This window comes from Panthera tigris, chromosome E1, assembly GCF_018350195.1.
Source record: "Panthera tigris isolate Pti1 chromosome E1, P.tigris_Pti1_mat1.1, whole genome shotgun sequence".
NCBI lineage: Eukaryota > Metazoa > Chordata > Mammalia > Carnivora > Felidae > Panthera > Panthera tigris.
The window spans coordinates 56,474,575-56,497,808 of NC_056673.1; the positions used below are offsets into that span (position 1 = coordinate 56,474,575).

Here is a 23,234-nt window from a genome sequence, read left to right on the forward strand (position 1 = left end):
GGCGACTCGAGGAAGGGCCCAGGCGCCGGAGGAAGTGGGGAGGGGAAGGGGGAGGGGGTCTTCTCCCAGCGCCGACCTTTTCTGTGCTCCGCAGGAGCCCAAGCGGGGCTGGTGGCTCGCGGGATGCTCCCGAAGGCCTGGCCGGGGAGGTGGCACAGCTGGTGAGGGGAGGCGCAGGGACCCCCGCCTCCCTCCCACACCCGGCCCGGAGGGCGCGCTTCCGGGCCGCAGCCACGAGGTGGCGCCGGCGCGCCGAGGAAGCGCGGCGGCCGCTCCAGGGCCGCCCCAGCAGCGGCTCCTCCGCCTCCTCCGAGGAAACAATGCGGCGCCTCCCCGCGTAGCGCGGCGCGGGGCCGGACGCCGGACACCCGGGCGCGGGCAGCCGAGCGAGCGGGCGGCAGGGCGGGCGCGGGGCGCCCTCGCCGAGAGCCATGGGCGCGGCGCGGCGCGGGGCCGGGGAGCGGCGCGGCCCGGAGGCGCGGGGGGCCGGGACGCGGGCCCGGGGCCGCCTCTAGCCGGCACCGAGGGCGCGGGTCCGGGGATGAGGGCGCCCGCGGCGGGGAGCCCGTCTGCGCGCCGCGGCGCCGTCCCGCCCAGCGAGCGAGCCCCAGCAGGCAGACGCGCGGCCGGCGGTCGGGGAGCGCGCCGCCTCCCGGCCCTAAAAATGTGAAGCGGGGAGGGCGGAGACGCAGAGACGGCCCGGCTGGGCGCCCTCGCCGCCCTCCGGCAGCCGCGCCGCTCCCCTTCCCCGCCCGCCCAGGCCGCGCCGACCCCGAGCAGCGAAGCCGCCGAGCCCCCGCTCCCCCCCCTCCCTCCCGGCCTCGCTCAGACCCGGCTTCGGCCCGCCGCGGGTTCGCGGCCCGGACGCGGCGGGAGCAGGGCCCGGGACGGTGCGTCCGGCCTTGCCCGCGGCTCCTCGCCCAGACAAGTTTGAACAATGATCACAGTCAACCCGGATGGGAAGATAATGGTCAGAAGATGCCTGGTCACCCTGAGACCCTTTCGGTAAAGTTCTCTCCCGGCTGGCGCGGGGAGGTCTTTTTGTCCGAGGGGGCGCGGGGTAGGGGTGGGCGAGGTCGTTCCCCGCGAGGGTGCCCGTCCCAGTGGCAGAGGGCGGCGGTTCGTGTTTGTGATGGCCGGCGGGGCTGTAGAAGGGATGGGGCCGAGGTTCGGGTTCGGGTGGGGAGGGGCGTGTAATTCTGAGTCGTGTCCCGAGGTGGCGAGGACTCGGGGTGCGAGGGTGGGAACGGGGGCAGAGCGCACCCGGGTTGTGGCCCTGGGCCCGGGAAGTCGCCTCTGCCGGGGTGCCCCTTCCCCGCCCCTCAGGGTCCTTCCCACTTCTCAGACGGCCCCACCCCGGCGGCGAAGTTCTTGCGCGGTGCTGGGAGGCTTCCCCGCCCCGCGTGCGAGTCGAGCCCTGGGTCGAGTCGTCCACCTGTCCCACCGCTTTGCCCTCGTCTTCTGCTCGCGCTCCCGTTCTCGCGGCGGCGTGCGGGCCTGTCTCTAACGGGAGCTTCCCCGAGATGGAGCAAGGACACCCTCCCACCCCCCTTTCTGCTGGGAATTCGACCCTCCTTAGCGTCCGTGGAGAGTGGGTGGCAGGGGCGGCGCTGTGGAGCGCCGGGGCAGCGGGAGCCGGGACCTCTGGGAACGTGGAGGCAGGATAGAGGCGAAGACGGATCCTTTCACCCCAACCTCGGGAGGCCAAGTCTAGCTGGGGCCACGCGGGGCTGGCTGGGCTCTGTCGAACCCCTCCAGGCCCCTCCCCCCTCCCAGACCCCGGGCTCCTCTCCCTAGAGCCCGCGGAGCCCGCCTGCTGCTGGGGGTGGGGAGGAGACGCTAAGCGATGGGCGCCCAGCGGGGTCGGAGAGCCACCTTGCCCAGGGGGGCTGGGTGGCAGAGGGCGCCGAGGGAGCGGCGAGGGCGGGGCGGGGCGGTGGTCGCACTCCGGATGCGGCCACAGGTTCGGTGTGGACGCGGCTCCTTTCCGCTGGGGCAGGAGCTGGGCAGGAAGAGGCGCAGGAGGGCTGTGGGAGGGTCGGGTTTTGAGCCCCTCCCCTCCGGGCCTTTGGCCGGAGTCCCCGCCCCTTCCAGCTGGTCTCCCTCCAGCCCCCAGACGGGGAGACCTTGGCTCAGGTGTCTCCGGCCTCCCCAGCACCTCCGGCCTCTGGACGGGCTGGGCCTGTAGTGTGGAGCTAGGCAGCCTGCCTTCCCGACAGCACGGCTCATGATGGACCGCCGATGTCTGGAGGATGCGGGAGGGGAGGATCGTAGAGTTGGCGGTCCCAAGTGTAGGGCCTTGGGCAGGAGGCAGGGGGATGGCTTGACGCAAGGTTCGCGTGGGAAGCAGGGCGGGAAGTGGGCGTCCCTGGAAAGGACCTTACTCCTCCAGCGAAATCCTCGAAGGCCTGGCTGACACTGGCCGTTGAGAGGGTCCTCTCCCGGTCTCTGCCACCCCCTCCAGGTCGTCCCGCCCTCCAGGTCATGGGAAGGCCCGCCAACCGACCCGAGCTTTGGCTGGACGTTTTCTGGTGCCATTGGAGGCGGCTGCTGGAGCCAGCACCATGGACAGCGCCCACTCCCCAGAGCTCCTTCCCTCTGGGGTCCTGGCTCTTTCAGGCTTTTATCTGAAGCCAGGATTCAGAGGTGGTACTGCATAGACTCCCCTCCCTTCAAGTTCTGTTTATTCACCTAGGGTCTTCCTAGGCTACCCAGAGAGTCACAGCCAGCAGTGGAATCTTCGTGTCCCCTTCAGATGGAGGGGGGCTGGCCTCTAACCACATCACCTCTACCTGTTAATTTTTTTTTTTTTTTTTTTTACCCGTTAATTTTTAAGGCCAGGCTGGGAGCCCTGCTCCCTTTAGTTTCCCCAGAGCCCCATTCTGTAGTTACTCCTGGAATATCGTTTGAATGGATACACAGACGGACGAAACCATTTTTACTTGAATCCACCATCAATGGCCCTAGGATTGGGGTCTGGCAGAGAGAGATTCAGATGAGGTGTGTTTGGGGCGTCAGATTCTAGGCTAAAAGTTTAGATCCCTTTCTCATAGCAGGTTTGTTTGGGCCCTGGCTCTAAATACAACCCTGTAGCTGGGGAGGGGGGTTGAGGGAGCGGGAGACAATAGACTTGAGGAATCCGTCCTTGGCCTCAGGCCGGGAGACGATAGCTGATTCTTTCAGAATCTTCCTGGGTGTACAACCACCCGCCTCCTACACTGTTTCTCTGGCTGCTGTCCTGAGACCAGCCTGGCTTCATCTTGGGATCCCGGGGACCCATCCTCAAGCTTGGTGGAATGCAGTGAGGGTCCCTCAGAGGTGAGGGAGCAGTGTCTTGTGCTGGGTCGCCTGTCCTCCTGTCACCTCCAGGGGGAAGCCCCCAGGGCTTTCTCTGCTTTGGGGTTGTGCCCCCTCTCCAATTTAATCTCTAACAGCTTCATTTAAATATGGGGTGGGAATTTTGTTGTGCTTTTATTTTCTTCTGCAATTGTGTGTTTTCTTTAATGGGCCAAGTTTTAATTAAATACTGCTCTGCCAGCTTCAAATAATGAAGATTAAAATGCATGAAGCAAGTCTTGCATGGGGACGCACGCAAATGTGGAGTTGAGGGTGGCGGGTGGAGGTGAGAGGGCTGGAGGTCTCTAGCACGACTTGTGGGGCTCCCTGTGGTGAGCCTGGCCCCATATAGGATGGGGTTCCTCGCCCTGACCAGAGCGGCGGGGGTCTCCGTTTTTAGCTCTGCCAGTTCTGCAAGTCCTCTGATACATTCGAGGTCCCCGAGAAGCTGCTACCTCTGACCTCCCTGGGACTGTGCTGGTTAGCTCAGTTCTCCTGTTTGAGGCCCAGCACCTAGTACGGAAACGGCAGGAACGTGGGGCTCCCTGCTGTCCCCCTGGGGCTACCCCAGTGCCTGGCACCTGGGAACTAATCAACTATGTGTTGAAGGGACGAACAAGGGTCCTGTTTTGACCAGCTCTCCTGATCCGTGCAATAACGCGCTTCCCAGATGACACCCCGTGCTCAGGCATCCGCCTCCCTGATCGGTCAGTCCGGAAGCTGACGACTGCTATGCGCCTGCCCGGTGAAGATGTGGGTTGGGAGTAATCTGGGCCTGGAAGGTGGCCACATGGCCCTGGCCTTGTAGATCGTACCCTCTGGTAAGAATGGAGGCACACGCCACCCGCCTCGAACATGATAAGGAGGTGTTCAAGCCAGCTCATGACTGATTGCCTTGGCAAGACCTGTGTGCACAGTGCTGAGCTGAGCCCAGGTGATTGATGGGATCCAGGTGGGTTTTGTCTGGACCAATTACTTGCCCTCTGGCTGGCATCGGGTCCTGCTGTTTCCATCTATGCCCGTGCTTCTCAGACTTCAGCGCGTAGCAGGATTGCCTGGAGAGCTTGTTAAAACGTGTTGCTTGCACCACCCCCAGAGTGATTCAGTAAGCCTAGCATTGGAGCCCAAGACTTTGCATTTCTACCAATTCCAAGGTGATGCTGTTGCTGGCCTGGGGATCACACATTGAGCCTGCTTAGTGAGCCAGGCTCTGTCTGGAGTCTAGAACTTGCCGGATCTATGCCTGTATCACTGTCCCCCAGGGTTTTGCGTGAGGCTCGTGGCCAGCCCCTTGTAGTCCACTTCTCTTTATTCTGCTGTGACAAGAGACCTGGCCAGGAGCTCAGCCCCGTTTCATCCTCACATCCTCACCCATTCATTTGTACAGAGCCCTTGCTGGGTAGGGGTGCACTCCGCCGACCTGTCTCTGACCCGCCCTGTCGCTCCCTGCAGGCTCTTTGTCCTGGGTATCGGCTTCTTCTCACTGTGCTTCCTGATGACGTCTTTGGGAGGCCAGCTCTCTGCCCGGCGCCCGGGGGACTCCCCCTTCACCATCCGCACAGAAGGTATCTCGGTGGGGAAAGGTGACTTGGAAATGGGTGCAGGTGTTTGTGGGTTTGGGAGAAGGAGGCCTTTGAACCTAGCGAACTCAAGGGACTTTCTGGGTCTCCGTCCCAGGGATCCTGGCCACCTCGACTATGGATGTGTGCTTGGAAAGGGACCGTGGCTTGGGCCGCGTGACCTTGCACGCTGCTCTGGTGCCCCAGAGCTGTGATCATCAGGCTCCTTCTGGTGCAGACTCTCGGGCCAGGGAAGGGCCTTTGAGTCGGGGTCTCCCAGGCATCCGAAGGGGCTGCTTGAGTTGTTTCCTCAGTGTGTGTGTTGGGGGAGAGTGTTTCCGAATATGACGCTTGTCCCTTTGAGACACACATACTCTGTGCTTTTGACCCAGGCTGTGGCCACGGCTGAGGGGGTGGGAGGTGGGGGCCGGAGTCAGAGGGAAGACCCAGTCATGGCTCATGTGTCTTATCTCTGAACCCTTGGGACACAGTCCAGAACTTTGTGGCTCCTTGCCCACATAATACATGTGAGGGAGTGGAACAGAGGTTCAGAGCATGGGCTTTGGGGACCAGATGGACCTGGTTTGTACCCTGGCTCGTTATCCCCCAGCTGCATACGATTGGCCATGGCACTTAGCACACCTACAGAGAAGGGAAGTCATGACCGTCTTCGGGGGCTGGACTGAATGAGCTCACGGCGTTGGGGGCATGACGGGGTCATGACCAGGAAGAACCCCCAAGGATGGCCCTCCTCCCCTCTCTTCCTACTCCAGGAAGAGTGGTGAACAGTGCAGAGTCTTGCTCAGTGTTTCTTAGAGGCTCTTTTGGTGACAGTGGGCAGGAGACACGCGGGTTAGTGGGGCAGCTGAGACACATGAGGCTTCTGGAACTATTCATCGGGCTGGCTGGGTAGGCGACTCTGCAGAGATGTCTGTTTGAAGTCCACTTTCTCGCCCCGCCTCCCCCCTCCCCGCCCCGGGGCTCAGCGATGTGGCTCCCCTGTTCCCACTGGCAAATATACCCTAAGTAGAATGGGCTGTCGTCCAGGGTGGATGCTCTCAGGGGTCCTGGTTAGGCCATCTGGTGTCTCATCATTAGATTTCTTCCTTTGGTTTCACATGTACGTCTTTATATTTGCAAAAACTCCTGGCAGGAATTTCACATTTATTAGTCACTCAAACCTGGATGTACATTAACGTGTCCCAGCTCTGGCTTGCAGAGACTTGCTTCGGTCTCCCCGAGCTCCTCTTGTCTCCTCTGATAAACGGGGATCATGCCTGCGCCCCCCAGGATGGCCACCAGGAGCATTAAGATAACACGTATGAAGGGGCTCTCGCAGCGTCTGGCACAAGGCGCATGCTCGCATCCGTGTTGACTGGACGTGCTCAGTCTGAGACAGTGCAGAAAAGGTTGTCTAGGGAAGAGGGCCGAGGAGATGCTGGGATTTCTACACAGGAGATATACGTGTGAATAGGGGCTGGAAGACGGAAGGCAGGGCGCACTTGAGGGGAAGCTGGGGGGGGCGCTATGAGGTCACTGGTGGGGAGGGGGATGGATGAGTGTGAGGAGGTAGGTTGCACAGATCGCTGGTCAAGCTCCCTGGCTGCCACTCCTGGAGAGGGGGCGTGTCCGTCTGGGTGGCTGCGATAAGGGGCTTGAGGAAGTTGGGTCTCCAGAAAGGTCAGGGATCCAGGAAGGTGGCAGTTGGGGGCCGGGGGGGAGGGAGGAGGGGCGTACGCCTGAGCTCTGGTCCCCCTGCTCATCTCCCTGGCAAGGCATGGGTCCAGTGGCCCAGAGCACAAGGGGCTTGCGGGAGCCCTGCGGTGCTGTGCCTGCATTCTGCAGTTTTGCCTGCAGAGATGCTGGGAGTCCAGGGCCAGCCAGATCTGTGTCTTGGGGGTGGGCGGAGCCCTAGAGGGGAGAGGACTCGCCCAAGGTCACGCAGTTAGGTTAGAGGCATGTGTGTGTCTGCATGTGTTGTGTGTGTGCGCATTCAACTTTCTACTGGACTGTAGTGCCCCCAGACCGAACGCATCCATGCACCCAGCAGCCTAGATCAAGGAACAGAACGTGATCAGCCCCCGGAAGTGCCCTCCTGCCCCCTCCCGCGGATGACTGCCCCAGCGGTGTCAGGACCCTGACTTCTCCTAGCGCAGACGAGTTGGTCCTCTTCTTCGGACTGTCGGAGGGTGGAATTGCATGGGGGTGGGGGTGGGGGGCGGATTCTGTGTGTGCCTCTTCCTCTCAAGACTCTGTTTGTGAGAGTCGCCCGTCTCCTGGTGTGTGGCTGTCGGCATTTGTCTTCACGGCTGTCGTGCAAATTCCATTGTGTGGATGCATCATATTATGCTTATCCAAAAAAAAAAAAAAAAAAATCCTTGCATCGGTCAACAGAACCATCTGAGCCCAACTGGGGAAACAGTCTGTCCTCTCCCGGCTTGTCAAGCCTGTGAGGGCAGCGGGTCACCCCAGGACGAGGCTGGGGAGAGGTGGATGGAAAAAGGGTGTTCTCCACAAGGTGGGGGGGCTGACGGTAGCCTCGGTCGACGGTGGTCTCCCTGGGGAGGCTCCAGATACCCCTCTGGGCCAGTTTATATTTTGTGATAAAGTTTGCTATTTGGGGGATAAAAATCTCCTTCTATATGCTACGCACTCGTCTTAAGATCCTGGGGGAAGGAAGCTGGCGGGGAGCATGACTGGGAGAAGTGTAACCTAATTCCCTCTTGCTGCAAGGGGCTTGGGCCTTGGGGGGGGAGGCTTTTGGGCATGCGCCTCACCAAACCCCAGTCCCTCTTCCCTGCCTCCTGGCTCCACCTCCCCTGTCTTGTCCTCGGGAGGAACTTGCTCAAGGGGCCCCGATAGGAAGTTGTGTCCGAGGCCTCCCTCCCAGTGTTGCTGCAGATTCCCTTCCTGCTCCCCGCACCCCCAGCCAGGGTTTGAACCTGGGGAACATCAGAGAAATATTTCCTTGTTCTGTGGCTGTCTCTGGCCTCCGACCACGGTGCTAGGGGGCTGTTTCTCTCAGAGGCTGGTAATAGATGGGGGGCCAGGGAGGTCTCTTCTACCTGACACGACAGGGGGGGGGGTTCCTCCCATTTCCAGGAACCAGCTAGAAAGCGTAGGGGTGGGGACAAGAAAGGACAAGGCTGGGGGGTGGGGACAAGGGAGGATGGGAGACAGACACAAAGAGTGTGGAGGAGGGAGCGGAGGGGGCCTGGTGGGAAATCGAGCACCTCTGTCTGTATCTCCTGGCTTCCCAGCTTTCCTTATTTATGTGGAAATATGGAGACAACGCTGGGGCCTCACATTAAATACATTTCAATTTAGCCGACACCAAGAGCGGTGAGGTGACTCAGGGCAAGCCGTGGCAGGGGCTGCTCTGCTGACAGTCCCTGGGTGGGTGGTGGCGGTCAGGGGACTAGCTCCGTGCCCCGGAGCTCCTCCGCAAGTGGTGGGGAGCTGGCTGCCCAGGTCTCTGGAGCTTCTAGTCTGTGCCATTTGGAGACAAGAGGGGCCACCCTGAGTCCCCCAGGGGCTGGGGACGGTCTTGCAGTCTTGGTCTGGTCCGATGGAGGTAGCCTTACAGACCCATCGGAAAGGGGCCGTCTGTGTCCTTAGCCACGTCCCTCAGCCCTCGGGTCTTCTGGGGTTACCCTTTCTGTTGACATTTAAAAAAAAATTTTTTTAATGTTTATTTATTTCTGAGACAGAGAGAGACAGAGCATGAGTGGGGGAGGGGCAGAGAGAGAGGGGGACACAGAATCTGAAGCAGGCTCCAGGCTCCGAGCTGTCAGCACAGAGCCCGACGCGGGGCTCGAACTCACAGACTGCGAGATCACGACCTGAGCCGAAGCGAGACGCTCAACCGACTGAGCCACCCAGGCGCCCCATCTGTTGACATTTTTTAAGAACTGGCTTAATCCTTCCTATGAAGGGCCATCCCGAACCCCACATATCTCTGAGGACTCTCTGGGGGGCTTACGTTTCCCTGGCCACCGCTTGCTCTGATCTCCTGCTTCTCCCCTCCTACGTCCTCGGTGTCCCCGGCATTGACCTAGAGGGAAGGGCATGCTTTCCCAGAAGCCCCTGCACAGAGGTGGGGGTAACGGCATGGGGGCTGTGACCACTGCTCAGCAGAGCAAGCAGATGGCAGTTTCCTCCTGCATCCCTGCAGCTGGCGCTTCCCCCACCCCTGCACGGGCGCTGCCCTGCCCCCCCCCCCCCTGCCCCCTGCCTCGTTCTCCCTCCTCCTCTCCCAGGCTGAGCCAGGAATCTCCAGTCTCCCTACTTGAATATGCAGGGTCATTTAGCTCTTTGTCCCTCTGCCCTGGGCATCTAGCCTCTGCTCTGGCCCCGAGCTCTCGCCCTAAGGGGATTCGGCCAACTTTGAGAGGAACGGTTCTTTCTTCTCCTATCACCCTCATCTCCAGACACAATTAGGGGATGAGCCACAACGGCAGTCCCAGCCCATAGAACCTCAGGGTCCGGTAAGTCCAACGCCCTCATTTTATAGGAGGAGAAACTGAGGCCCAGAGAGGGAAAGTGGCGCACCTGTCGGTCCCGCACCCCTGCGGCTGGCGGCCGAGCGGGTGGAGTCCAGGCTTCGCGACTCCCACTCCGGCTTGCCCGGACTCTGCTTGGCTTTGGGGTCGCCGCATCTCTCAGTTATTGGCCCCAGCAGCTGTTTTGCAGCCTGCCCAGTGGGGCTAAGGGTGTGTCTGTGGGGAGGCTGTGTCCCTGCGGTCCCAGGGAGGGGCTCAGGCGGTGAGGAAGAGTGGAGGAAGCCTGGGATGGGCTCAGAGAGAGGGGCGGCAGTGTGACAGGGCCCGGGTGCCAGGCCCGAGGCCTTCCAGGGAGCACAGCACTGCTCCAGAAGCAGTGATATGGGCTCAGCATCGCCGGGGTGCCGCGTCTGCAGGAGATGAGCTGTTGCCCAGACTCTGTGGTCCGTCCAGTTGGGCCTGAGTGCTCTGGCCAGGTCATGGCTGGGGGAGAGGGGCTTGGTTAACGGGCTCTGACTGAGGGTGTCCCCAGCCGTGGTCTCATTCTCCTTTTTTCATCCCACACCTTTGGGGAAGAGGCCACCGGAGCCTGAGCTGTGAGCATCGGCTCATCAGGGCTGCCCCGGGAGGCCGTGCAGGTGGCGCACTGCACAACTCCAAGAGTGGTACTAAGCAGCGGCCAGATCAGATCATCTGCTGTTCCCCTATTTTTCTAGCTGAGATGATGGGAACCCCCCCTCTTGTTTTACTCTGTGCTCCGGGCATCACGTGAAAGCCAGGTGTTACATTTGGATGATGGACTTGGGTGGGGGTCTCAGGGATGAGAGCGATTTGAAAGACTAACCGTTGGCCCCGATTCTGCGGAGTTGAAAGAGAGAGGAAGCTATTTATATCTTCTTGGATTGATTGACTGGTTGAGTACTGAGTGAGTGGGGTGGGGCGGAGCGGTGGGAGAAACTGGCTTCACCTCACGCGATGGTGAAATCTCCTAATCCCAACTGGTTTGTTAAAAATCTACCCAGTCTTTCCAAGGGGGGGGGAGTGTGGGAAGACTTCTAGCTATTTCAGCTGCTGGTGCGGGAATGGAGACGGGGTGGAGACAGTGCGTCTTTACTTCCTTCCTCTAGATGTGCATTTTCTCCAACACCGTCCCGCCACTGTTGCTCTTGGGTAACTGTGTGTGTGTGTGTGTGTGTGTGTGTGTGTGCGTGCGCGTGCTTTGGAGCCCGGGACCCTGGCTTCTTTAAGGAAACTGCAGCTCTGCCTTGCTGGGGACTTGGTGGCCAGCTGGCACTTCCTTCCATAGCACGTGAATGAGCCCTCCCCGGCTCCTGGTGGCCTCCCTTCTGACCTCAGGTGGGCTCAGCTTCCAGGGGACCCCAGCCAGGAGGTGACTTAGTGAGAGAAAGTGGTAGCAGCCACTGGGCCAGGCCAGGCCCCAGAGCCAGGGGACACGGGGGACAATCCAAGCAGAAACGTCACAAGCAGCCTTGGTGACACGAAGCCTTCCTTGCCGCCCCCCCCCCCCAGCTCAGTCCTATGCCTGGAACAGAGGAGAACAGCCCCCTCCTGTCTCCCCTCTTCTCCCCACCTCTGCCCCCCACTTCCTAGAGGCCTGCCATGCTCTCTGCTGCCCCCTCTTGGCACTGTGACATCGGATTATTGTTCCTTGGGTTGGGGACACAGAGGCCAATAGTGTTGCCATGACTCACCCTTGGCCACACGGCCACATCGGAGATTGGTGGCAGGGGTGGGCGAGAGCCCCTCTGAGCTCACTGAGCCCCAGTGCCGCTGGTCCCCCGCCCCCCGGCCCTCACGATGCCCATGCACATGGGCAGACTGGCAGCGTCCGGTGACTGTGGTTCTTTGCCGGGGGCTTCCTACCGTCGCCGGAGCTGCCTGTGCCACCCACGGCAGGTGGAGAGTAGCAGAGCCGGGCTGTCCCTGGGAACAGCCCTCAACAGTGACTGCAGGAGATGTTGAGCGCATACCCTGGCTCCCTCACGGCCCCCCCCACCCCAGAGGACAACTCTGGGGGCAGGCTCTGCACCTGCTGGTTTCCCCAGTTTGGTGTCTCGCCCTCTCTGGGCTGCCTCCCCTTCCCTGTGTCATCTCCTCGCTCTCTGACCAGGGTTTCCTTCACCTCTCAAATAAAAGCCTTGCCCTTAAACTCTGGTCTTGGGCTTTGCTTCCGGAGAACCCGACCTAAGACCCTCCCATCCCCACCCCTGGAAACCCCGGGAAGCATTCAGGTCTCCATAACAGGGCTCATTTGCTGTGAGAGGTTCAGAGCCTGGCCCCGGGGAATCTCACGGAGCCAAGCTGGGGTTGTGGCGCCTGGAACCAAGTACCTGTGGACCGTTTGGAGGGGCTGTTAACACCTCCACGTGATTTGGTTGAAAAGGGAGGCAGGGACCTCTCTCCCACCCTGGCACGTGTGACACGATGATCGGGAATAATTAGGAAATCGTGGAGAATCTGGGCTGGTTAGTGAATGGCATCTCGGTTGAAGCCCCTTGCTTCTAGCTAATTTTACTCTTCACGAGGTCTCTCTTGCCCCTCAGTCCAGGAGTTGATCTTTGGGAATCCAACGGCCAACTGAGAGTCAGGACGAGTTCACGATGGTTTTCTATGCTGGGGTCCGGGGGAGTGGGGTGGGGAAGGGGTCTGGCCGGGCCCAGAGGCTGGCAGGAGAGCAACAGCGCCCCGAGCTCCTTGAACGTGGTTCACAACCTCTCCTGTGTATGCACACCATGTGGGTGGCCAGCAGCCTGCAGACCCCTGGGCCCCACACCCTACAGATGTGAATTGGCAGACGGTGACTAGGGCCTGAGAATCCGGATTTTAACAACCTGGCCAGGAGAGTCAGGTGCGGAGTGGGTGATTGACCACATTTTTGGAAGCCCTGATCCAGAAATCCTGTCTGGACCTTAGTGCTGGGGGACCCTGGGGTTCCTGCTCCCCCAACCGGCCCTTTCCCGTCTCCGCACAGACCTGAGATTATGTCTAAAGCTCCATTTTGCAGGTGACAAAACGGAGGTCCAGAGAGGTTAAGATGATCTCAGTGTCACCCAATTGGTAGAGAGCAGGTTGGCCCCGGGCTCTGTACCCCAACACAACAAAGCTGGGGGGGGGATCTCCTGTCCTGCAGGGGTGAGGGGTGGGGTGGGCTCACTCTCCTGACCCCTCCTTGGCCTGGGAGAGTGGGAGCGGGACTGGAGTCTGAGCAGCCAGGTTCGGGGGGCCCCCGGGCTGCGGCTGAGCCTGACTGTGCCCGTGGGCTGTCTGCAGTGTTGGGCGGGCCGGAGTCCCGCGGCGTCCTGCGCAAGATGAGCGATTTGTTGGAGCTGATGGCGAAGCGAATGGACGCGCTGGCCAGACTGGAGAACGGCAGTGAGCTGCACCGGGCTTCTGGCGACGGGCACTTTGCTGCGGACAGGTAAGGGGTCCCCGCAGGGAGAGTGGCACTTTGAGTGGGGGAGGGGCAGGGCGGGGGTGGGGGGGGAGGGGAGGGACAGCAGGGGACGACTGCTGTGCAGCCTCCAAATGCTCTCCCAGAGCTGGGGGTGGGGGGGCGCTATCGGTCAGCCCCCTTTCTGCTAATGGAGAAAACTTAAGAAATACGGAAGCCGCACAAGAATAACACCCCAGAGCGCGTTTCCACCACCAGATTCAGCGGCTGTTAACGTCTTGCCATGTTGGTGGCCTGACTCCCTCTTGTCCCTTCTTAATAAGGACCAGAGATGAAGGCCGGGGGGCGCTTTACCTCCTTCCCGGTGGAGACAGGTGCCTTCCCGAGTTAGGCATCACTGGCTCCCGGCACATGCGTGTTGTATAAGCACACGCTGGGAACGCGCGGTGTGTGGGGTTCACGGGCATCCCACAGGTGCATTTCCTGCACCTGCTTTTTTTCACTCGACACGGCACTTTTGAGCTCTGTCCCCGCTGACGGTCGTGCGGGGGTGGGATGGCCCCGGTGGTTACCCGTCCTCCACCGATGGGCCCGGGTCATTTTTTGCCAAAAAGGATTTCTTGGTTTATTCGTTCTAAATGTTTCCCTCCCGAGTCCAGAATATCCAAACATCTCCAAGAGTCTGGGCCACAGTCCCATGGGCCTCAGCAGCGGGCCCCCCACACCAGATGGTGTCTTGGGTGTTTAAGCGACCGGAACCCCAGAGAATGAGGAAGCGCGGAGTCAGGGCCCTCGGACTGGGCTGTGGAGGGAGGGGCTTGCAGCCCCCCCCCCCCCCCATCCCAGGGAGACGGGCTTCGCCTGATCTCTTTCCAACACTGGGGTCCCTTGTGACGTGGATTTGTGCAATGTGTTCTAACTGCTAAAAAGTAAGTTTGAACCCGGCACTCAACACGATTTAGGAAAAGCTATGCCTTGGCCCGTGTGATTTGCTAAGAATGTTCTACGGCTGAAAAACCCAGCGGAAATCCACGCTTCTAGACAACGTGTAGGAAAGACGTACCTCAGCCAGCACGTGGGAGGTAAAGGCCGAGGCTCCGGGCACCTGCTGTTTGGAGTTTCGCAGAGTCAAAGTTCAAGTGTCGGCGGCCGGTCCTGGTCATTGTGGGGCCCCGGCCGGCCGGGGGAGGGGGCGTGTGGCACGGACCCCTCCTCTGGAGCCGCGTGGGGTCCGCTGACATAGCCTGTGCGGGCCGGGCTGCCGGTCACGGGACACACCTCACACGGGCCCCGCTGACTGAGCGTCCTGACAGCCGGTCGGGTCCAACCCCAACGGTCATCAGTTCTACCCCCGCTTCGTGGGTGCTTTAATCTCTGCCGCGTCGAGGAGGGAACTGAGGTGCAGAGAAGTTCCGGAACTCACCCGAAGTTGCCCAGCAGCTGAGGGGCCGGGCCCGGCTCTGGACCGAGGCCAGCTAACTCCGGAGCTCACGTTTCTAACCCCTGTGCCCTTGGTGGCCGCTTACTGAACGTGTGGCTGCGTGGGGGTTAGTTTTTATTCCTTTGCAAGACTTCGCATCAATTAATTTACAGCTCAGGGGGAGAATATCCTTCACTAGATCTTTGCCTTGATTTTTTTTGGGGGGGCGGGGTTGGGACATGGGCAGTCCTGGAACCTGGTTGTGTGAGGAACCGGCCACAGTGCCTGGCTCCTGAGTCGGCTGCCTGGCTGGGTGCGGGGTGCCTGGTTAGACGCTCTCTCACCATCCCGGGATGAGCGCCTGACAGAACAAACTAGACAGATCCTCTCAGGAAATATATTTTGGACCCACTAAGCACCAGGCTACTGGTGCTGGCGACGCAGTGATGAGCTTGTCCTCACTCCTGTGGAGGAGACAGGCAGTAACTGAGAAAAAGAGGTAAACGAGATAATGTCAGATACCGATACGTGCTCTGAAGGGTTTGGGGTGGGTGTCCAGGAAGCTACTGTTCACACAGGGCAGTCTGGGAGGGCCTTTCTGAGTTGGTGATATTTCAGCTTGATTCTGAACAACGGGAAGGAGCCAGCCGCGCGAGGAGCTGGGAGTAGAGGATTTGAAGAAGCGAGAGGAACAAGTGCAAAGGCCCTGGGGTAGGATAAGCTTTAGTGTGTTGGAGGAAAAGAACCAATGGGAAAGGCAACATGGCGGAGGGTGGTGAGGGATAGGACAGGCTGACAGGGCAGGTGGCGCAGGGCTTTGTCAGCCGTGGTGAGTATTGAGGACACGATTCTAAGAGGCGTGGGAGTTTGCTAGAGGGCTCACACAGAGGGGGTGATAGGAGCTGGCTTTGTTGGGTTTTTTTTAAGGATAGCTCTAACTGCTGTGTGGAAAAGGGAAGCAGGGGAGCTGGTGGCAGAAATGGGGGGAGGGAGGCAAAGGTGTTGGGCTCCCATGGCGCTCCTTCCCTCTGGGGCATGAGATCATTTTCTTCTGCATGTACATGGCGTCCATCGTCCGTCCATCGTCCCTCTAATCCAACCCCTCACCCCCCGCTGTCTCCTCCTTGCTCCTCTCCTGCCTGCCCCCAGCTCTGCGGCCGCCCCTCCGGGCTGTCTGTCGGGCTGTCCACAGGTCACCAGGGCGAGGGCAGAGGACGCTGTCGCCTCTCCACTGAGCACCCAGCTGTGGGCGACAGAGCAGAGGGGCAGCTGGCCTGCCTTTTTGGACGCTGTGGGGGGTGGTGGGGGTGGGGAGAGCTATCGTCAGCGGCTCCACGCCTCTCTGGTTTCTTCCCGTCCTGGCCTCTCCCTCCCTCCCTCCCCTGCCCTGCCTCGGGGAGGAGGGGGAGTCCGCGCCACCTCCTAGCTCCCTCCCGTCCCGGGGAAGTAGCAACAATCCATCAAGACCAGCAGAGCCCATCAAACCCCATAGGCAGAGCCGTAAATTTCAGGGACATTGTTGTTTCTTGTTTCAGGGAGAGAAATGGGCGTGTCCAGGGCACGCAGTGTGTCTGTGTGTGTGTGTGTGGGGGGGTTGCTGGCTCACACCTCCCGTGTGCACAGACACTCCGGCCCCCCGCCCACCTTGACCCCCCCCCGGGGCTGACCTGGCTGCTGCTGTGCTTCCAGCAGACTCTGTTCCCCTGTGCTTGGATTCCCCCGCCTCAAAATGATCTGTGGCCTTCACTACCTCCTCTGTCCTCCTCCTGCCCTGCCCTGCCGGAAGCTTCTGGACTGTTGCCTCCCCCCCCCCCCCGCCCCGTGGTTGGCATGTCCTCTGGGAAAGCAAATTTGCTTTTTTAGCCTAGGAAAACCTAATTAGGGGTTATTTGCAGCTTTGCTGCAAATGGCATCATATTATGTACCCTAAAGCCAAACAGTAATGATCTCTGAATTTCCCATAAGGCTTCTCTGCAGCAGCAAAGACGGCCAACGTTTCAGGCTGTCTTCTTCGTTCGAGTCAAGCATGAGTCCGTATCTGCCGGGCGCTTACTGTGTGTGGAGTCTCGGCCGGGGTTTCCGGAATGGGTGGAGAGGACACAGGGGGACCTGGGGTGGAGCCCTGTTCTCCAAGAGCAGCACGTGGACCCTGCTGGGGAGGGGGATCCCGCACCTGGCCCGGGGCACAGCTGGAGAGTCACGACAGCAGGTCTGTGTTGGAAGTTACAGTAGCTCACGCCCCGCAGGGAGGGTCTGAATCCTGGCTGCTGACTGGGGCGGTGGCCCGGTGTGACTTCTCCGAGCCCCCCTGTCCTCATCTGGCGGGGAGAGATAACACCAGAGGGTTAACGTCTAGAGGACCTGGTGAGTGAGGGGAGCAAACCCCAAACTTGATGGCTGTGGAAACGGTCTGCAGACTCTAGATGCCCCAGTTTATGTCTTCAGTCTCAAATACCCACCTGCCCACCTACCTGGGGGTCCCAGGAATGACTCAAATGCGGTGTCTCCTGGGTACACCCGAGCCCCCCATCTCCCCAGCCCTCCCGACCCCAGGCCATGCCAGCCCCACTGTTTCCATTGCCCGGACCCCCAACCTTGGAGTCGGCCTTGACCCTTCTCCCTCTCACTTGTATCCAGTCCGTGAGCAAATTGTCTCCACCTTTAGAATGTGCCCAGAATCCCACCTCTCCCCACGGCCGCCACCCGTGTCCCCGTCCCCCCACTGATTCCCAGCTCAGCAACCAGAGAGATTATTTTAAAATACCAATTCAGGGGTGCCTGGCTGGGTCATTCGGTAAAGCATGCGACTCTTGATCTCAAGGTCTTGAATTCAAGCTCCGTATTGGGCATGGAGCTAACCTAAAAAAAAAAAAATACCGGGGCGCCTGGGTGGCTCAGTCAGTTGAGCGTCCGGCTTCGGATCAGGTCGTGATCTCACGGCTCGCGAGTTCGAGCCCTGCGTCGGGCTCTGTGCTGACAGCTCGGAGCCTGGAGCCTGTTTCGGATTCTGTGTCTCCCTCTCTCTCTGCCCCTCCCCTGCTCATGCTCTGTCTCTCTCTCTCTCTCTCTCAAAAATAAATAAACAAATTTTTTTTTTAAATACCAATTTGGTCAGGTGCCTCCTCCTGCATGGCTCCCTATCATACCCAGTGGCCTGTGACCCCCGTGTACCCAGCCCTGTTGTGTGTCTGGCTCACCTCCCCTGCTATCTTCCGTTTCACTCTCTGGGCTTTAGCCCACCAGCCTCTCCGCTGTTCCTGTAGCACAGTGGTCGCCCTCTGGCCACAGGGCCTTTGCACAGGCCGTGCCCTCTGCCTGGAATGATGCTCTTTCCTCAGATCCAGCCAAGTGAGTCAGTTTTCTTACTCTCACGGTTTCCTCTGGTTTTTGCTTAAATGTCACCAGTGAGTCTTTCCTTGAGGACCTATGTCAAGCTGCACCCACTCTCCTGGACTCCCCACCCCTCTTCACTTATCACCCCCTCGCCCTGTGTATTTCCATGATTTGTTTGTGTATGTCCGTCTCCCGAGCTGGAATGTATGCTCTGTGAGGGCAGGGGTTTTGCCTGTTTGACTTCTGGATCCCAGAGTTCAGTAAGTGCCTGCTGAAGAAAGGAAGGATGGGGCGCCCGGGTGGCTCGGTCGGTTGGGCGTCCGATTCAGCTCGGGTCATGATCTCACGGGTCGCGGGTTCGAGCCCCGTGTCGGGCTCTGTGCTGACAGCTCGGAGCCTGGAGCCTGCTTCGGATTCTGTGTCTCCCTCTCTCTCTGCCCCTCCCCCGTTCAGGCTCTGTCTCTCTGTCTCAAAAATAAATAAACATTAAAAAAAAAAAAAAAGAAAGGAAACAAGGAAGGGAGGAAGGAGGAAGGGAAGACAGGTAGTTTGGGTGCCCTTGGGAGCTCTGTTAAATGTGAACCCGGCACGTGTAGCGTCACAGGGAGACAGAAGCCACGTGCGCTGCGGCCATCCCCGTCCCAGACGACTTCCCGTTCTGTACACGGAGGAGGCTGGCCCACGTGGGGGTGCCTAGTTGCTGTCCTGTGGCGTCTGGGAGCAGGAGGCGCTTGAACCCCGGGGGCCGCCGGCCACCGTGTGAGTGTAGAACCCTAAACGTGGTCACGGCCCTGGACCTGGTGGTTTCGTGCTGGGAATCCGTCTTAGGAGAAGCATCTTAACTTGGAAGCGCGTTTGTGAACACGTTGGTCGCGGACGCCTTTGTTATAGCGTCAAAAAGTGTGAGCAACGGGGCACCTGGCTGGCCCGGGCAGTGGGGTATCCGACGCTTGATCTCGGGGTCGTGCGTTCGAGCCCCGTGTTGGGTGTGGAGAGATTACTTAAAATAAAATAAAGTCTAAAAAAAAAAAAAAAAAAGATGTTTGAGCAACGCTTGAAATGTCCACCAGCAAGGAAACGGCGCCCAGACCGTGGTGACTCGGTGGGGCTCATGCCGTCCTCAAATAGGACGTGGACGGGGACCTGCGGGGATTTCAGTGACAAGGGACACTGTGAAAAGAGCAGGTTCTGTAATTATAAACAGAGTTGGATTAGAAGTTAAACAGTGCGGCAGGGATGACCGAAAGGAGGTGTGTCGAGATTCTTGTCTGGGTAAGGAGAGGAGGGTTTTTCCATTTAAAAAAAAAAAAAGAGAGGGGCGCCTGGGGGGCTCAGTCCGACTTCGGCTCAGGTCATGATCTCACGGTTCGTGGGTTCGAGCCCTGCATCGGGCTCTGTGCTGACGGCTCGGAGCCTGGAGCCTGCTTCCGATTCTGTGTCTCCCTCTCTCTCTGCCCCTCCCCCGTTCATGCTCTGTCTCTCTGTCTCAAAAATAAATAAACATTAAAAAAAAAAAGAGAGAAACTCGAAAATGCTCCTAGATGCTGTTGGCCACCTGCGTGCCAGCAAAGCCTGTGGCCTGAGCCAAGAGGCCTACGTGGGAGGGTGGGGAGCAGGGCAGAGGGCACGTAACCTGGGAAGACCACTTTGGGGGCTGCTTTTATTTATTTTTTATTTTTTATTTTTTTGGGGGGGGGCTGCTTTTAAAGGCGTGCCTCAATCATGTCCCACCCTGTGCGGGCCCCCTCTCTAACAGGACAGCCTCCCTGTGGAGATCGGGGTGGGGGTGGGGGCGCTTGTCTGACCCCAGGGCTGGAGAGAGGCCGGGCTGGTGGGGAGGGACCGGCAGCTGGGTGACAAGGGCCGTCAGGCTTCCAGGGCGGAAACCTAGCAAATACGAGGCTAAGTGTGAATAGGTCAATCATCCTAACAAAGAGACTCTCAACATCCAACTGTATGCTGTTTGTAAGACAGGCGAGATACACCTGTACAGTAGGGTCTCCATGTGTCTTCAACAAAATATACATGTGAGATATTAAAAAAAAAAAAAAAAATCCCCCGGGGGAAAGCCAGGCCTGGGGTGTGGGGGTGGGAGCTGGAGTCTGGCTCCTGTGTCCCCGAGGCCAGCTTTGCCACCCCGCTTTGCCCCGCTCATGGGGCACTGACCCCTTCCCCACGTGCTGAAGCCGCACGAAGCCCGACTCCGGCTCTGTTCCCGTCAGTAGTGGGGAGGTCATCCGTCTGTCTGTCTGTCTATTGCTCTAATATAAATCTATGTGGATGGGTGTGTCTGTGTATTTCTTGGTGCAAGAGAGAATGCTCTCTGCTCTCCTGGGTCAAGTTCAGAGCCCTCCCCACAGCATCAGGGGCTCTGGACGGGGGTGAAGGGGGCCAAAGACGTGGAGGAGGAGAGTGGTAAAGTTGTAGGGAAGGCTGGACACTTTCCGTCCCGTGTGGTACGTGTGAGAGGGGGACAGACAGGGAGGGAGCCAGCCGCAGAGAGAACGCGTCTCCCCGTCCACGACGCTCGTGTTTCTGGCCGAACGTGTCTGTCTCTCTCGGCCGGCGTGTCTGTGGGCACCTGTGGGCTGAGTCTCGGTGTTTTAAAAGGAAAGCGACCGGTTTCGTAATAAAATAACAACTCCCAGCAAGCACGCTGGCCAGCTGTGCGGGAATCGATACCCTGTTAATTGAAGGCAACCCTCATAAATCATGGGAGGAACATGAAATTCAACCTCCTTCCCTAGGCGTCCAGGAGAGCTTGTTCAAGGGGCCAGGGAATGAGGGTGGCTCAGGGGCCGAGAGGAGGGGCTGGGGCCTCAAGGGGGCCTCTCGGGGGGATACGGCCTGAAGCCAGGAGATGACTGGAGCCCAGCCAGCCTGGCTGGCCAAAGGGACAGATAGGTGGCATCTGTGTCCTGGCCCTGTGATGACTGGCTGTGGTGTTCGCTGCCTCTCGGGGGGGGGGGGGGGGCTGGAGCAGTGGCCGGGGGCTGGCCTGTCCAGGAGGCCACCTGTGCTCTGGTGGAGGGGTTGGCGGTCCGCCTGTGGGTGCGAGGTGAGGGGTGCTCAGGCAGGAGAGCCGGAATACCGTGGATACTGGAGTATTGTCCCAGTGGCTCCCCGGGGCTGGGGAGCAGGGTGACCAGGGGCCCGGCTTGGCCTTCTTTCCCTTTGCAGGTAAGAAACCGTGGGCCGCATGCCTGTCGCTTCCTGGTTGTGCAGAAATCACACAGGCCCGTGTCCTGAGCTCCGGGCGTGCTTTCGTGTTTTGCAGACGCAGTGGGAAGGAGCAAGGGCCGGCAGAGAGGGCCACGGCCTGAGTCCCTGCCCTGTCCCCAGCCTGCATGCCACCTCAAGGACGTCGTCGTTGTGGTTTTGTCTTTTCCCGGTCAGTTTCCCCTCCATAAAGTAAGGGGCGAGGCCGGCAGGGCTCTGGGGTCCTCTCCGGCTAATTTGGGAATGCCGATTCCCAGACCCGGGCAGGCCCTCAGGGCCCTCGTGTGCCCACGAAGGCAGTGTGATGGGTTTGGGCACCCCGAGGGGGCAGCTCCACCAGGCAGGGCAGGTAAGAGCTCCTAGAGTGGGCGGGGGGGGGGGGTGCATCTCTTAGCCCTTTTCCGTGGGGTAGGGGCAGCGGTGGCCTCCTCGGAAGCTTGCCCGCGGATCCTGGGACATGCTTTCCCCTTCCCACCTCTGTCCTGCCTGCTGTCTGCAGACTTTGTGTCTCAGGCTGGCTCAGGCCCCCTTGGGCCCCTTTGCTGGGAGAGGGAGGTCGGGGGCCTCTTCTAGCCAACACCAGCCTGGGGTGGCCCTCCGCCCTGAGGGCTGAGTCCTGCTGTCCAGTGGACTTTGATGGAGAGCTGGCTGAAGCAACAGTAATAATAGTTAATGAAGATAATAAATAATAATAGCAGCCTCTCTCTGTTGGGTACTTATTATGTACTTTGACTTGACCAGTGGCCCAGTGAGGAAGGTTCTATCCAGGTCTGTGATTCGCAGATGAGGGCCCCGGGCTCGGGCAAGGAAGGGCCTGGCCCAGATCGTAGACCTGGAGGGGGCGGTGCCCGGCCTGCGTTGTCTGCCCAGCCCTGTGGTCCTGAGACTACTACGTGCCTGCCACATTTGGAGACAGGGGGCGGGACGTGAAAAGGTCCTGTGGTTCTTCGTGGAGCGTCTGCCCAGCTGGGAGGGACGGTAGGACCCAGCTGACCTGAGGGCCTGCTGGCCCTAAGAGCTTCCCTCTTTTCTGCCCCTGCCCGGCACCCACAGCTTACAGGTTGGGGCCGGAGAACCTCACTCGTCGTGGGGAGCCGCGGGGTCGGGCTCGGGAATAACGCGCGGCTACGGGGTTAAGTGCAAAGGTGCTTTCTCCCGGGGCCTCTCTGAAGTCTCCAGCCCGCCCTCCTCCCGCCTCTCCCCGATGTGACCCTGGGTCTCCGCTCCTCCCATTCAGGCTGCCCCCTCACAAGCCCACCTGTTCAGGCTCATCTGGCTCGACCACCAGATGCACACACAGAAGATTAAAAAAGGAGAGGAATAAAAATATGCAACAAGGAGGAGGGACTAAAAAGCCTGCAGTCACTCCTATCAGCGGGAGGAAGACTGGGCACCCGGGGTGGGAGGGGCCGTGGGCGTGGGCCCCCTGTCGGGCACACACATTTCCAGGTTTGTACCCTGGTGACGGGCCCTCAGAGTTAGGATTGATGCTGACGGGGGAAATGCTTTCTGCTACAGCTCTTACAGCCTTCACCACCTGCCCGGGGAAGGGGGGTGGGGCAGGGGCATTGGGCGGAAACGGTCCTGAGGGTTCCACCCCACGGATGTCACTCCCTAGATCGCGGCCTTGGTGCTGACAGCCTGCCCCACCCCCACCCCCTGTGCCCACCCTTGAGCACAGACCCCTTGCCGGTGAACTGGTATCTGATTTTTCCACTTAATAGCTCCGTGGCCCTGGGCAAGTAACTCAGCCTTCCTGTGCCTTGGTTTCCTCCTCTGTACGATGGGACCATTAGAAGGGATCCTGATGCCGCGGAGAGAATTGCCTGGGGCCCCCTCAGCGGGAAGCCCCTGCACAGACGTCCTGGTCCATCCCCCCCTTTTTCTTTGGCACTTGGGAGCTTCCGAGGCCGTGGCTGTGGTCTGCGGTCTCGTGGCGCCTACTTTCCCTGTCGTTCTTTAAGAGAGCTTCCCAGGGAGAGAAGACTAATCATATATATATATATTCTAACGTTTTTTAAATTTGTTTTTGAGAGAGAGAGACAGAGCGTGAGCAGGGGAGGGGCAGAGAGAGACGGAACTGAGGCAGGCTCCAGGCTGTCGGCACAGAGCCCGACGCGGGGCTCGAACTCACCGCGAGATCATGACCTGAGCCGAAGTCGGACGCTCAACCGACGGAGCCACCCAGGCGCCCCAAGACGAATCACATATTATTTGAAAATAAAAAAGCCTGGGTGGCTCCGTCGGTCGAACGTCCGACTCTCGATTGCATCTCAGGTCATGATTCCAGGGTCACGGGATCGAGCCCCGCGTTGGGGCTCCGCGCTGAGGGTGGGGTCTGCTTGAGCTTCTCTCTCCCTCTGCCCCTCTCCCCCGCTCAGTCTCTCTCTTCTCCCTTAAATAAAATCAAACACAGAAAATGAAAGTGCTGCCCACGTGCGAAGTCCAGGATA

At 59.7% G+C, this 23,234-nt stretch overlaps 1 protein-coding gene across 2 annotated transcripts in view; it reads left to right on the plus strand.

The window, feature by feature from the left end:
• Positions 1–937: 937 nt before the first annotated feature.
• Positions 938–23,234, plus strand: part of MGAT5B (alpha-1,6-mannosylglycoprotein 6-beta-N-acetylglucosaminyltransferase B) — a 70,166-nt gene continuing 47,869 nt past the window's right edge. For both annotated transcript variants that reach the window (XM_042967172.1, XM_042967173.1), the window contains exons 1-3: positions 938–1,005; positions 4,789–4,901; positions 12,689–12,836. In XM_042967172.1, coding sequence (XP_042823106.1) covers positions 938–1,005; positions 4,789–4,901; positions 12,689–12,836 — 329 coding nt within the window. The remainder of the gene's footprint in view (positions 1,006–4,788; positions 4,902–12,688; positions 12,837–23,234) is intronic.